This window comes from Myxocyprinus asiaticus, chromosome 39 (assembly GCF_019703515.2).
Source record: "Myxocyprinus asiaticus isolate MX2 ecotype Aquarium Trade chromosome 39, UBuf_Myxa_2, whole genome shotgun sequence".
In the NCBI taxonomy this organism is placed as follows: Eukaryota; Metazoa; Chordata; class Actinopteri; order Cypriniformes; family Catostomidae; genus Myxocyprinus; species Myxocyprinus asiaticus.
The window spans coordinates 14,565,280-14,581,035 of NC_059382.1; the positions used below are offsets into that span (position 1 = coordinate 14,565,280).

General features: G+C 38.4%; 1 protein-coding gene across 2 annotated transcripts in view; it reads right to left on the reverse strand.

Annotated features, from left to right (window-relative positions):
* The window catches only part of LOC127430007 (large neutral amino acids transporter small subunit 4-like), a 37,102-nt gene that overhangs the window by 14,384 nt on the left and 6,962 nt on the right, over positions 1-15,756 (reverse strand). For both annotated transcript variants that reach the window (XM_051679400.1, XM_051679401.1), the window contains exons 4-5: positions 15,681-15,736; positions 15,514-15,590 (exon numbers count right to left, since the gene is read on the reverse strand). In XM_051679400.1, coding sequence (XP_051535360.1) covers positions 15,514-15,590; positions 15,681-15,736 — 133 coding nt within the window. The remainder of the gene's footprint in view (positions 1-15,513; positions 15,591-15,680; positions 15,737-15,756) is intronic.

A 15,756-nucleotide genomic window follows, 5' to 3' on the forward strand; every position in this document is an offset into this window, starting at 1 on the left:
GGGTTAAATCATTTGAAAAGGCAACTGCATGCCATGAATGTTTTTAGCAGCGAGAGAAAGTGTGAGGGGCACTGGAGAAAGCTTGCATAATGCTGTTTCCTTTTAGCGAGGCAGAGGAGTTGAGTACAGGCTGTGCTTAACTGCACTGTCAGGGTAAACAATGGTCAGGAGCCACAAAGAAAACACAATGGAGGGAAGGGAACACCACGATTAGAACAGTGGAGATTATTAGAAAGACAGACAATTAGGAAAGCAAGAGATTGAGTATTCCTTATGTTCCATAGAATACAACAGATGTTTATTCACTTTTTTTAAACACTTTACAATAAGGTTCTATTCATAACTAATGCATTATGAACAAAGAATGAACATTTATTAGATATTAGATATTTAACAGCATTTTTTTAATATTAGTAAATGTTAATTTATAAATAAAGTATTGTTCTTTTTTATTTCATGTTAGTTCATAATCCATTAACTTATGTTAACATCAGCAACTTTTAATGTTAAAAATGTATAAGTATATGTTGAAATAAACATGAACCAAGATTAATAAATGCTCTACAATACTGGTCCTTGTTAGTTCATGTTAAATAATGTAGTTAAAGGAATAGTTCACCCAAAAATGAAAATTCTCTTGTCATTTACTCACCCTCATGCCATCCCAGATGTGTGTGACTTTCTTTATTTTGTAGAACACAAACAAAGATTTTTAGAATAATATCTCAGCTCTGCAGGTCATTTCAAAGCAAGTGAATGGTGGACAGATGAGCTCCAAAAAGCAGATCAAGGAATCCATGTCTTGACTCAATGTCTTCTGAAGTGATCCAGTCGGTTTTGGGTAAGAACAGACCAAAATATAACTACTTTTTCACTGTACCATTGCAATCTTTGGGCATTATCATGATTTTAAGCTCGCTTCAGAATACATTAAATAAACCACTGGAGTCATATGGATTACTTTAATGCTGCCTTTATCTGCCTTTTTGAGCTTTAAAGGTCTGGACACCATTCACTTGCATTGTATAGATCAACAGAGTTGAGATATTCTCCTAAAAATGTTCGTTTGTGTTCTGCAGAAGAGAGTCATACACATCTGAGATGGCAAGAGGGTGAGTAAATGATAGAGAGAATTTTCATTTTTGGATGAACTAACCCTTTATAAGTCTCTGAGGCAAGTGAAATTGTCTGGACAAAATCCACATCTTTGACAATATTTGGGTCAAAAAGATCAGGGGAATCCACAGAGACAAAACAGTCCTAAACTCACGGCCACTGGAACAGAGAGAACACACTATCACTCTCTATAGATATGGAAAATCATATGACGGTATTAAAACATTAACAGATACAGGCAGAGATTATCTGCGGTTAAACCTATCAGATATATAATTTTAAACAAGATCAGATCTGGCCTTTTTTTTCTTTTTTTACATTTTATCCCCTTTGTCTCCCAATTGGAATGCCCAATCTTATCTTTTGAAAAGAGGCCTTGGATCAATACTGGGAAAAGTGCTTTACAGTTGAACTGAACTGAATTGAAATGAATAGAATTGAAAAACCCTTTAGTCTTATCTGATGGCATCCATGAAGCAAATACTGTAAATAAAAGTAAGTTGAGCAAATTTGAATATTTTGGCCATTGTATCTCCCTTTATGGCGTGTTTGAGCTGCATAGAAACTTGAGATTTCGTTCTGGATCAATGTCCACTAAAGTTACTGGCTGTAAATTAATACTTGATTGATTTTTTTCAATACAAAGAAAATTTAGCTGCTGTGCACAACACTGTATGTATGTGTGGGGTTTTATGGGAAAACAAATAAATGAAGGCTTTAATGAAGAATCATAACCATAATCAATATGAATTTGTTGCTTACTCATCCCTGTTTGTGCAACATATGACCACAGAAAGCTGTCAAATCCTTTTTCCAGCTGTCTTGGTGAGGAAGGAGGGTGAGTCATTGTAAATGGGGTGGCGGAAGGGGGGATGAAGTGGCAAATTCATAGATGTTACCACAAGAGAATGACAAAGATAGAGAGGAAATTAACATAGGGAGAGAGAGAGAAGTGAAAGACAAACTATTCAAAGCAAGACTGTGAAAGCTAGTAATGGCTGGCCAGATCCTGACAAAGAGAGTCGTGGTAATGACAGGGACAAGGATAGCTGTTGCCAGTATATTCATGCTATTTAACACCCACACTATCATTATTAATTACAATTTAACTGTGTATTTCTGGGGTGCTTGGATGTTTAGTTATAAAATAAAAAGAATTACACCTCTTTGAGCCAGACTCAAACGGAATAAACCAAAATGACCTTCAAAACATACATCACAATTTCTTGGTGTGAATGGCAGGAAAAGCATATCTCTGACAATCATGGCATGTCCGCTCACAGAGTTATTTTAGGCTGGTAATGTTTTCTTAAAGGAATATTCCGGGTTCAGTTCAAGTTAAGCTCAGTCGACAGCATTTGTGGCATAATGTTGATTACTACAAAAATAAATTTAGACTCGTCCCTCCTTTTCTATAAAGTAAACAAAAATCGAGGTAACAGTGAGGCACTTATACAATGGAAGTGAATGGGGCCCATTTTTGGAGGGTTTAAAGGGTTTAGGGTGTTACGTCGTCATGAAAGGAAAGTTGTAAAATTGGATATAACTTTACGCAGACAAGATTGGTACGTGATTTTATCACACTAAAATCATGTTAACATGCATATTGTTTATAACTTGTGTGCTTTTTTGAAGGAGGGACAAGTCGAAATGATTTTTTGTGGTAATCAACATTATGGTACTAATGATAGGAATTAACATGCATTTAACTTGCAATATCCCTTTATGTCCAAACTCCATATCTGCAATAATCATCTGATTTTCTTTTTTTTCTTTTTTTTTTTAAATCGCATGACTCAGCATCCTGAAGAAATGGATTACAAATGGGTTGAAAGCACTAATGGACCAAAAAAATAGCATTAGTACTTCAATGTGCATAACTCGGAGAGTTTGAGAAATGTCTGAGTTCATTTTGAAATCACTGACTTGATTGCAGACTTTGGAATGTTTGAAAATCAGAGCTTTGAGACATTGTTGAGATCTCTTCTGAAACTCTTGAGGAGACACGTGTGGTCTTTATCTCGGGATAAAAATATGAGAATCAGTAGACATGAGTCTCCAATTCTCTCCACTTAATCTCATCACTGTCAATAAGAAACTATTAAAATATTAAAGAGATATAATTTGTCCTCCATGGCAGTGCTTGTGTACAGGTATGAGCTTAATGTTTGCTGGTATTTGTGAGAAATTTCGAGGGATGGGGTTGCGTTCGGAAAGACTTATGGAGATGATTACTTGACACAGAACCAGTAGGATGACATATATAGAGAGAGCGAGACAGAACTAAAAAAGAGAAAGGAAAAGAGCAGGAGGAATGGACAGATGAAGGATTGAGGTCAGACAATGAATCAGAGACTGGGAGGCTGGTGAAGGAGGAAGTTGGGGACAGTCCAGCCATTAGCCAGAGAGCTGAGTCAGAGTCAGTTTACTGGGAAAATATTAGAGCTGTGTTCAGAGGAAACACAAGCTCTGAAGCTCTCGCTTATTGCAGCACGTCCATAAACTGCTGAGTGCGCAGACAAAGAGAGAGAACGAGAGACAGAAAGAAGTGAGGAAAACTAACAGGTAGAATCTTGCGGCAATTTGCCAGCTTCAATGCCACATCAGTAACCCCTAGGGTATATTGTCTGTGCAAAACTTGCCGCCCCAATGCTAGAGAGTTGAGGGTGGTTGCAAGGGTATTACTATGCAGTTGCTAGTGTGTTCTGGGTGGTTGCTAGGGCATAGCTAGGGTGTTCTGGGTTGTTACTAGGCTTATTGCTTACTGGACAAAGTTAAAAAGAGTCCACCCCTAAATCTCTACAGTGACATCCCAAATCACATACATTTGGCACTATTCCATGGCATTTAGTAGTGTAAGTAGTGCAAGAAGTATGTTCAGACTAAAATCGCAATGAGAAGAAGAGTACTATGAGTACCCATATGATGTACTTCTTCAACCGAAATAAAAGAGTGTGGAACGTTGGACACTTTATGCACTCAACGGACACGGCTAGTCCTATGTAGTGAAATGGACAGGGTTAGCTGGCTGCAACGTTGGCCTGACAAAGCAATTGTAATTAATGGTTAATATGGCAACTAGAGAAACTTCCGTAAAGACAGCACCTTGCAAATGTGAATTCAATGCTTTACCATCACCCCACGCTGTGCAAATATGTACATAGGATTGGGGAGTAACGGAATACATGTAACGGGAATACGTATTTAAAATACAAAATATAAGTAACTGTATTCCACTACAGTTACAATTGAAATCATTGGTAATTAGAATACAGTTACATTCAAAAAGTATTTTAATTACCGAAGAGATTACTTTGCATTTTATTGTCATTTGTTTCATTTAATATTTAGTCCTTTCAGGTGGAAAACATTTATACACATAAATGATGCGATCCAAAGTGCATTTGAACAGCGGTGAAACACTTTCTTATGATGTGTTACATTCATACGAGCAGACAGAGAAATAGATGGAAGAAATAGAAATAATCCTTGTGTAAATTGTCAGCTTTACACTAAGCTAAAATGCTATTTTTAGCAATTTTACATGCATATTACCAGTCACGATCATATTTTTTTAATAAAAAAATTCACGTTGGATCATAATTTCTTTTTTTCTAGTAAAACCTTTGATATTTGGGCAAAAATCATATTCTTGATAATAATTTTTGTATTGTTTTCCTGTAAAAAATACCTAAAAATCCTTAAAACAACACTGCATAAGATATTTAGGTTTTTCAGAGAATGTATTTTTAACATGTGTATTTTGTCTTACTGTACTGGCAGAGTTTTTATAGTCAAAACAAGTGAAAAAAATCTACCAGTGCTGAAGAAGTAATCCAAAGTATTTAGAATACGTTACTGACCTTGAGTAATCTAACGGAATATGTTACAAATTACATTTTACAGCATGTATTCTGTAGTCTGTAGTGGAATACATTTCAAATGTAACCCTCCCAGCCCTGTATGTATGTTATTTGTGATTTAAGTATTGGACTGAAGTTGGCTAACACTAGCAGCAACACAATACATGCATTTGAAATGTCACTTCTGTCCGTTAAAAACAGCGAATGCTTCTATGTAATAAAAAGGGTAGAGATCTATTAGGGACAATATGACACTTCCTACACTAGATGGCTGAGAGGATAGTGTGTAGTGCGTCATTTGGGACACAGCTTACAGGTTTCTAGTCAAGTCTGATCATTTTGAAAAGTAATATCAGACATCTCCTCAACAAGCTGCATGATTAAAGGTATTTGAGGTATTATTTACTGTATGTCCGTAGCCAAACGATTTAGGGCGAGTTACACGCTGAAGTTGAGGATTAGTGGGGGTCTGTTCAAATGAGCAATGTTCAAATGCCCAAGCAAGAAACAATAAATCTAATAACATGTAATCTAACATCTAATAAAGCTGTTGAGTGATGCACCCAAAAAACAGATGCCAGACAGAAATAACTAAACTATGAACCCCAAGTTCAAACCTCTCACAGCAGTGTAAAACACACAGTTACAGAGAACAGCTGGGAAAAGGTTATAAGAACACAACAGCTGAGATAACAGTTCCGTACTGTTCCGCAGTGCACTTATGCATGCCAGTTCTCTCTCTCACACACTCTCTCTCTCTCTTTTTCTTAGTGTGTTTAACATATGGAGCTAGTAAACCCAGGGTTGCATTGACATGCTGAGGCATGTTGCAAAGGTAGTACATGAACCAGAGATAGATAACAACAACACAAGTTGAGGAACTGGTTGTATTAATGGCTGTGCCGGAAGCAGTGAGGTTTTGTGTGACCTCAGAGCGGCGTGCAGAAATAAGAGACAACCACCCTTCAGCTGGCAATGAGCACAGCTTCCTGTTTACTTCAATCAAGCCTGTCTAATCTCTTTTGTCTACAGTTGAAGATGTTTCACAATATGAACCCAATGAACTCCTTTCATGAACGCCTTTATCACTAATATTGTAATAATATGCAGACATAACAATTACAAACGCTCTGTACTAAAACCTAGTGAGCTGCCTGCAGATTACTGCCTAGATAGGCAGCCTTCCATGGTAGCATCCTTACTGAAATGGAACCTCATAAGTGACTGATTTGGAATGCTCTACATATGCAGCAACTCTGCACATTACAAAAACTGAGCTCCTCACGTGAGGCGCACAGGAGACTTGACTCCAATAGAGTTTGAGGTTAGCATGTTGCAAAGCTAACAAAGCAACACTCTAATAAATAATAAATATTAAAATGTATAGCACACACAAATGAAGAGTAAAACAGTAAATGTACAAACAATTCAACACTGTTTGCTAACCGTCACAACAGGAAAAAGAGCAGAAGAGACCATCTATGCACCAACCCAAAACAAAAATGGCTTCTCCTAATGCACAAGTTTTATTTTTCATTATTCCATTTATTTTGTACTTTTATAACACAAGAGATGCTTTTCAGTTTGTAGCTGATTGTGACCAAATACCTTTTGTTTTTTATCAACCCTACAAAAAACATATGGCCTATGCAAGAGTGCATTCTGTTTACTGCTTAGTGCTTAATACACTAAAGGAGGCTGTACTGTACCAACTACCTCAAGGGGGAACTAAATGCCGCTAGGTGGAACAAACTGCAATTTGCACTACTGTCTGTTCAAAATAAATGAAAAGAAACCTAGCATTTGGGATTTGTTGCCTTTTCCTGTTGTACCGAACTCTTGTCTAACCGTGACCCCAAAAACGAGGTACGTACCGAACCATGACTTCTGTGTACCGTTAAACCCCTAATATACACTAAATGTAAACCAATGATTTCAGGTTTTTTTTTACATTTTACACACTGTACTCACTTTTTTAGAAGAGGTATGTATAATTAGAATTTGAATAAATGCTTATATTGATGAATATATACTTTATTAAATGTAAAGTTAATTTGTTAAAATATAAATTATCTTGTTTTTGCACATGTTTTCAAACAATTACAGCTCAAAAAGAATTTGTTAATTTTTTGTTCTGCACACTATCTTTTTTGGAATCGAGGTTTGTATCATTAGAATTTGTATCAATAATTATATTAATTAATATAAGTATATTTTATAAAGTTAATTCGTTAAAACATTAATTATCTTGTCTTTGCAAGGTTTCCAAATAAATACATACAGGTAAAAGGTATTTAAAAATCATCAATTTCTGTTTTGAAATATACTGTAAGCATATTTTATACTAATATTATTTTATTATAATATCTTTCAATTAATATAATATTTTTCAATGAATGTGCTCAATGAGGACAAAGACATTTAAGACATTACAGACATTCCAGCATAAATGTCTGTAAAGCTGCTTTGAAACAATGTGTATTGTGAAAAGTGCTATACAAATATAAATGACTATCTGAATTAAATATATATATATATAGTTGTGCTCAAAAGTTTGCATACCCTGGCAGAAATTGTGACATTTTGGCATTGATTTTGAAAATATGACTGATCATGCAAAAAAAAACAACTGTCTTTTATTTAAGGATAGTGGTCATATGAAGCCATTTATTATCACATAGTTGTTTGGCTCCTTTTTAAATCATAATGATAACAGAAATCACCCAAATGGCCCTGATCAAAAGTTTACATACCCTTGAATGTTTGGCCTTGTTACAGACACACAAGGTGACACACACAGGTTTAAATGGCAATTAAAGGTTAATTTCCCACACCTATGACTTTTTAAATGGCAATTAGTGTCTGTGTATAAATAGTCAATGAGTTTGTTAGCTCTCAAGTAGATTCACTGAGCAGGCTAGATACTGAGCCATGGAGAGCAGAAAAGAACTGTCAAAAGACCTGCGTAACAAGGTAATGGAACTTATATAGAATAAAGATGGAAAAGGATATAAAAAGATACGCAAAGCCTTGAAAATGCCAGTCAGTACTGTTGTGGAAAATTCGGGGATCTCTTGATACCAAGCCAAGGTCAGGTAGACCAAGAAAGATTTCAGCCACAACTGCCAGAAGAATTGCTCGGGATACAAAGAAAAACCCACAGGTAACCTCAGGAGAAATACAGGCTGCTCTGGAAAAAGACGGTGTGGTTGTTTCAAGGAGCACAATACGACGATACTTTGGCGTGAAGCCTCCACACGCGCTATGTCTCCGTGGCAACGCACTCAACAAGCCACGTGATAAGATGCGTGGGTTGACGATCTCAGATGTGGAGGCAGCTGGGATTCGTCCTCCGCCACCCGGACTGAGGCGAATCACTACGTGACCACGAGGACTTAAAAGCACATTGGGAATTGGGCATTCCAAATTGGGAGAAAAAAAAAGGGGGGAAAAAAGGAACCCCACCCGACCCCAAACGAACATCCCAGTGGTCTTACCTAAGTACACACTCATACAGAGAATAAAATAATAATAATAATGAATAAAAATAAATAAATAAATAAAAATATATACACACACACACACACACACACACACACACACACACACACACACACACACACATATATATATATATATATATATATGTGTGTGTGTGTGTGTGTGTGTGTGTGTACATACACACACACATATACATATAAATACATACATACACACCCATACACATATATACATACACATAAAATAAACATACAACTATATTCCTCTCTCCACAGACCTACTCCGAGAGCCCCCCAAAAACATCAGATATTTACCCCATTTCCCATTAAAAGCATCCCATATCCCCAGCCTTCTACATACCCTTCCCATCCCCTCGGACCACTCCTGAATTGAGGGTGCTCCCACCGACTTCCAACCCCTTAAAATAATCTGCCTGCCTATCATCACACTGGTGAGGACCCAATCTTTTATGGATTTATTGCCTATGTTGATGACCGCCCCATCACCCAAGACACAGAGTCTGGGGCAAAATGAAATCCGAATGCCCAACATGTCACATATAAAAACTCTGTACCTTCAACCAAAATTCCTGAATCTCAGCGCACCACCAAAAAACATGGGCCATGTCTCCATCCTCCGATTGGCAATGCCAGAAGGTGGGTTTGTCTTTAAGACCAAGCCTATACAGTCTAGAGGGGGTCCAATAGAATCTATGTAGAATCTTGAATTGTATAAGTTGCACCCTTGCATCTCTAGATGCAGTCTTTATGTTTTTTAGAATCCCAGCCCACATTCCATCCTCCAATATCAAATTAAAATCTTTCACCCATAATCTCTTGACAGAGGTTAAAGCTCCGTCCCCCAGACTCTGAACTAGCAGGGAGTAATACACTGATGCCTCATGACCTTTTCCAAAAGCAGTAATCACCTCTCCCAAAGTATCTGCCACTTTAGGGGGATGTATGCTACTCCCAAAAATAGAACAGAGCAGGTGGCGCAACTGTAAATACCTAAAAAACTGAGATCTGGGAATCCCAAAATGTTGAGCCAAATTACCAAAGGATCACAACACTCCACTCTCATATACATCACCAAGTGTATTAACCCCTCTCGCAATCCACTTTGACCAGCAGAAAGGGGACTTATAAATACATAATTTTGGGTTCAGCCATATGCTCGAGGCAGCATTCAAATAAATGTCTGAATTAAACACTCCGAACACTTTTGTCCATACTGTGTGCAAATGCAAAATAACGGGGTGCAACTTAGCTTCTCAGGTTTGTTTGATAGAAAGGCTTTGTAATGGCGAAATAGGGGCAAGGACTTCTTGTTCAATACGAAACCAGGGAGAGGCTCTCTCAGGTGGAAGCGACCAATGAGCCAAATGCCTGAGACCGAACGCATAATAATAAAACAAAATCATGGGTTGGCCTAGCCCACCTTTCTCAGTCTGCCTATGTAACTTATTGAAATGTAACCTGGGACATTTACCATTCTAAATGAAGAACTTCGCTATGCTATCAAATTCCTTGAAATAAGAGAGGGGGACATCTACAGGGAGAGACTGTAGCAGGTAGTTGAATTTTGGAATACAATTAATTTTAATAACATTAACCTTCCCAATCATCACTAAATGTAATGAAGCCCACCTGCCCACATCGCTCGAAAACCTTTTTATTAAAGGGTCAAAATTAACTCTAACTAAATCAGACAAATTTGCTGGGAATAAAATTCCCAAATACTTGATGCCCTGTTTGGGCCACTGGAAGGCGCCCGGCTGGAAGGCCGCTACTGGACAGTACACTGTCAGAGCCAAAGTTTCGGATTAAGACCAATTAACTCTGTATCCTGAGAATTTGGAAAATGAATTAATAATTCTGTGGAGGCTAGGCATAGATCTAGTAGGGTCAGAGACAAATAATAAAATATAATCTGAGTAAAGCAGAAGTTTATGTGCCATACCTCCCACAATCACCCTTGGAAAATCATCCTCCTTTCTTATCGCGTCTGCTAATGGTTCCAGGGCAAGACAGAACAATAATGGGGAAAGAGGGCAACCCTGCCGCGTGCCCCTATTCAGAGTAAAATAATCTGAAATTAATCCATTTGTTTGTACCGCTGCTACAGGGTGTCTATAAAGTAACTTAATCCAGCCAATAAATGTACTCCCGAACCCATATATTTCCAAAATCTTAAAAAGATAATCCCATTCTACCATATCAAACGCCTTTTCGGCATCAAGTGAGATGGCAGCGACTGGAGTCTGATCATTCGCTACTGACCACATGATATCAATGAAACGCCTAATATAAACCCAATATAAACCCCTGAATAAACCCCACTTGATCAATATGTATAAGAGATGTCATAACTTTACTTAATCGGTTAGCCGATTAGCTGGATCAGGGAAATTGGACGGTAACTTTTACACTCACTTGGATCTTTGTCCTTTTTAAGAATCAGACTGATCCGGGCTTGTTTCATGGTTGGGGGAAGCTTTCCATTCTTTAATGATTCTTTATAAACTTCTAACAAAAGTGGAGCCAATTCTGTAGCATAAGATCTAAAAAATTCAGCAGCAAAGCCATCTGGCCCCGGAGCCTTGCCTGTAGGTAAGGCCATAATTACTTCGCTAAGCTCCTCCAAGGTTATCTCAGAATCAAGAGAATTTTTTTGCTCAGTCGTCAATTTAGGGAGTTCTAATGGTTCCACAAAGTTTCTAATATCTTCATCAGTAGACGAAGATGTGGAACTATAGAGATCAAGATAGAATTCTTTAAAAGCATTATTAATATCAATGGCTGAGGTAAAAATTTCACCACCAGCAGATTTTGAAAAAGACTCTCTGTTTTATATACCTAGCCAAAAGCTTCCCTGCTTTGTCCCCCAACTCAAAGTATGACTGTCTTGCCCTGAATAGCCAAAACTCCACTTTCCGTGATAAAATAGTATTATATCTGTATTTCAGTCGGGTAAATTCTCTGAGGCCATCAGACGACATATTGCGCTTCAGCACGATTCATATTCCCTTCCAACTCCACGAGTTCTCGTGCTTTAGATTTTTTGGAGAATTAAGCATACTGTATGATCCGACCCCTGAGAACTGCCTTAAGTGCCTCCCAAGCCACGCCCACAGAGGATACTGAGGACCAGTTGGTCTCCATATAAACATTGATTTCAGTCTTTGACATTTGTTGAAAATCAGGATTTTGCAAAAGGGATACATTAAAGCGCCAACTATATGATTACTTTTTCTCTCTATGTGGCAACACCTCTAAACTCACCAGGGTGTGATCTGAGACTAAAATGTTTCCAATTGAGTAATCAACAACAGATGAAATGAGGGACTTAGATATCATTTAAAAAAATCTATTCTAGAATAAATCTTATGGACTGATGAAAAAAATGTATAGTCCCTATCAGATGGGTTCAAAAGTCGCCAAATATCTGCAAGACCAAGATTTTTACACATCCTGTGAAGCGTCGATGTTGCTCTAGGGGGCTTACACACTTTTGCTTCACTATGATCAAGGACTGAGTCCATCAAAAGATTAAAGTCTCCTCCCAATATTATATCATGAGGGGTGCCAGCGGCTTGCAACATCCCTTCAAGATCTATAAAAAAGCCCTGATAATCAGCGTTAGGTGCGTAAATATTAGCCAAAATCAACCTTAGCCCTTGAATTTCTCCTAAAACAATAATGGCTCTTCCTAATTTATCTTTAGTCTGTTTGAGAAATTTTAATTGTACATGTTTATTTATCACTATAATGACTCCCCTGCTCTTACTTGGGCCAGCACTACAGAAAACATGTCTACCCCATATCTTCCCAAATTTTTCAGCTTCCTGTGGGGAGAGATGCTTTTCTTGAAGAAACAGTATATCTTATTTCTTACGTTCAAGAAAAAAAAATAACCTTCCTTCTTTTTACGGGGTGCCCCAACCCATTTACATTCCATGTGGAGAGAGATAACCTACTCATAATAACATCTGACATATTGATATAATAGAAAAAATAAACTGTGTATCAAAAATAAGATTATACAGACCACATTCCCCATTAGTGCAACAATAAAACCCAGAACAAAACAAACAGAAAAAAGAAAAACGTGCACATTAACCCCGCGCATGACAGCGCCAACCGGCGTCAATCCCTCTAAACTCAAAGAGTCCATGTACGCCTACGAGAGCCCCCATGACAACTTTGCCATCGGATTTCTCAAGTCCGGTGCTTCTGCACAGATTTTGTGAGGCACGATTACATAACAGAAAATACTTTGTAAAACAGACCCCAGCCAACAGGCAGAATAAACAGAAAGAACATGTAGATTAATTCACAGAATTGTCTTGAAGGTGTGTTCCTCCACAAAACAACTTCCAGCTGATATAAAGCCGTTCAGTTTCCTCGGACAGACAAACAATGTTCAGTGAGCCAGCTGTTATGAGTGCAGCAGATGACGTAATCATTCTAATGTCCCTTAAAAATATTCCACAAAAACAAACTCCAGCCACTAGGCGGAACAGCACGAAAAGAAACAAAATAGGCATCCCGGTTCCTCGGATGATCAAGAGTCAAATTCACTCGGAGGCCACGTAGAAAAAAACACTATGACTTACTCAGTCCGTCAACTTTATAAAGGATGTCCTTTATGTGAGCATATAGATATTTTGTGGTCCTCCATAGTGACCATTCTCAATCTTCTGTCAATACAAAGGTTTCTCGAAGGAGTCATGCCACAAATCAAACTCCAGCTGCTAGGCGGAGCCAACGCAAAAAGAAACAAAAACGGCACCCAGCTTCCTTATATAGTCGAGTCACTGAACAGCGAGTCAGTTCACTCACATAAGAAATGGCCAATGGTTTTACTCGCCCATAGATTCTATGTAGGCCAGTGCATTTTTGGGGCATAAAAATACTTTGCTTCCGTCCTTGGTGTCTATTCTCAGTTTGGCCGGAAACATCAGTGCAAAAGCGATCTTCCGTTGATGTAAGAGTTTCTTACATCCCTCAGCAGATCTGCAAGCCGGGACTCTGTGAGCTTGCTCGATTTCCAGTTTATGGCCTGTTATGTCGAGCAGACTCGGGAAGAGCTCGTCCATGAATTTCACCTTATCTCTGCCTTCTTCATGCTCAGGAATTCCAACAATCTGTATGTTATTCCTTCTGCTCATATTTTCGAGATATTCCAGTTTTTCCAAAATGTGTTGTAGGTCTATTTTGGACGCGTGCGGATTAGCGGATAATTCCCTTTCCGATGATTCCAAATAATCGATCCGTTTTTCAACATCTGTCACTCTTGTAACCAACTCAGAGAATTTTGTTTCGATCGCCATAATCGATCAATGTATTATAGCGAGATCCTCCAAATCAGCAACAACCTTCATCAGCATCACTGAGATGTTGGACAGTTGACGCTGAATATCTTCTCCTGACGTGCTGTCCAAATCGAGTCCCCGGCTTGGAGGCCCGTCAGAGGTTTCAGCTAGAGCACGTAAGTGATTTTAATGTCTCCAGAGTCTGAGGGTTTTGACTTCTTTGCCATGTTTACCTCAAAGACCAAATATGTAACTGGGTGTATCGAATCTCACTGGATTATAACATGAAAATAATTAAAAAACTAGTGAGCTTGTCACTCACACATTTGCCTCTCGCATGGCGTCATGTGACCTCAATACGACGATACTTGAACAAAATGAGCTGCATGGTCGTGTTGCCAGAAAGAAGCCTTTACTGTGCCAATGCCACAAAAAAACGGTTACAATATGCCCAACAACACCTTGACACGCCTCACAGCTTCTGGCACACTGTAATTTGGAGTGACGAGACCAAAATAGAGCTTTATAGTCACAACCATAAGCGCTATGTTTGGAAAGGGGTCAACAAGGCCTATAGGGAAAAGAATACCATCCCCACTGTGAAGCATGGTGGTGGCTCACTGATGTTTTGGGGGTGTGTGAGCTCTAAAGGCACGGGGAATCTTGTGAAAATTGATTGCAATATGAATGCAGCATGTTATCAGAAAATACTGGCAGACAGTTTGCATTCTTCTGCACAAAAGCTGCACATGGGACGCTCTTGGACTTTCCAGCATGACAATGACCCTAAGCACAAGGCCAAGTTGACCATCCAGTGGTCAGTGGTGGAAGGTTCTGGAATGGTCATCACAGTCTCCTGACCTTAATATCATCGAGCCACTCTGGGGAGATCTCAAATGTGCGGTTCATGCAAGATGACCAAAGACTTTGCATGACCTGGAAGCATTTTGCCAAGACGAATGGGCAGCTATACCACCTGCAAGAATTTGGTGCCTCATAGACAACTATTACAAAAGACTGCACGCTGTCATTGATGCTAAAGGGGGCAATACACAGTATTAAGAACTAAGGGTATGCAGACTTTTGAGCAGGGGTCATTTCATTTTTTTCTTTGTTGCCATGTTTTGTTTTATGATTGTGCCATTCTGTTATAACCTACAGTTGAATATGAATCCCATAAGAAATAAAAAAAAATTTGTTTTGCCTGCTCACTCATGTTTTCTTTAAAAATGGTTCATATATTACCAATTCTCCAAGGGTATGCAAACTTTTGAGCACAACTGTATATTTAAATACATTTAATCAAAAAAAGATATCTTATAATTATGCTGCCAACCTTTTGGTACAGCTTTTGTATTGGGCGTGTGTCTAAGATGTCTTAAAATGTTGTCTAGGTTGAAAACCACTATGTTTTGGTACAAAACTATTATTTAAATTATTGGCAAAAAAAATAAATATCTATGTCAGTATTCCTAGTATGGGCTGCTAGCACCCTTGGGAATCCAGATTAGAAAAAAATTATATTTGACAATGAATAAATGATTATGAAGCCTATTTTGGAGCAGAATTCCACTGCAAAATTCAGCTACATTGAGTTCAGTGGCAGGTGAGATTGTGCCATTGCCTTTGTGCAAAATATTGTCCTCATCCATGGAGCCTTTAACCACAGCAAATCTGATATCAGGCCTGTGATGTGAGTAAGACTTCAGCACTTACTGTGAGCGAGGTGAAGGTCATGCACATGCCTCCAAACCCATTCAGCGCCAGGGCAAAGAAGATCAGGATGGAGAGATCTGCGAAACAAACAAACATTAAAGTCAATCAAAGCAAGCTAAGGTCAGTATTAACAGCAATGGTGGACTAGGGTGAATGTGTATATATACTTCTAGGGTCACTGGCTCCATATGCAATCAGGATGCAGGAGAGGGCAAAGGAGGCACTATGAAGAGATTATTTTAT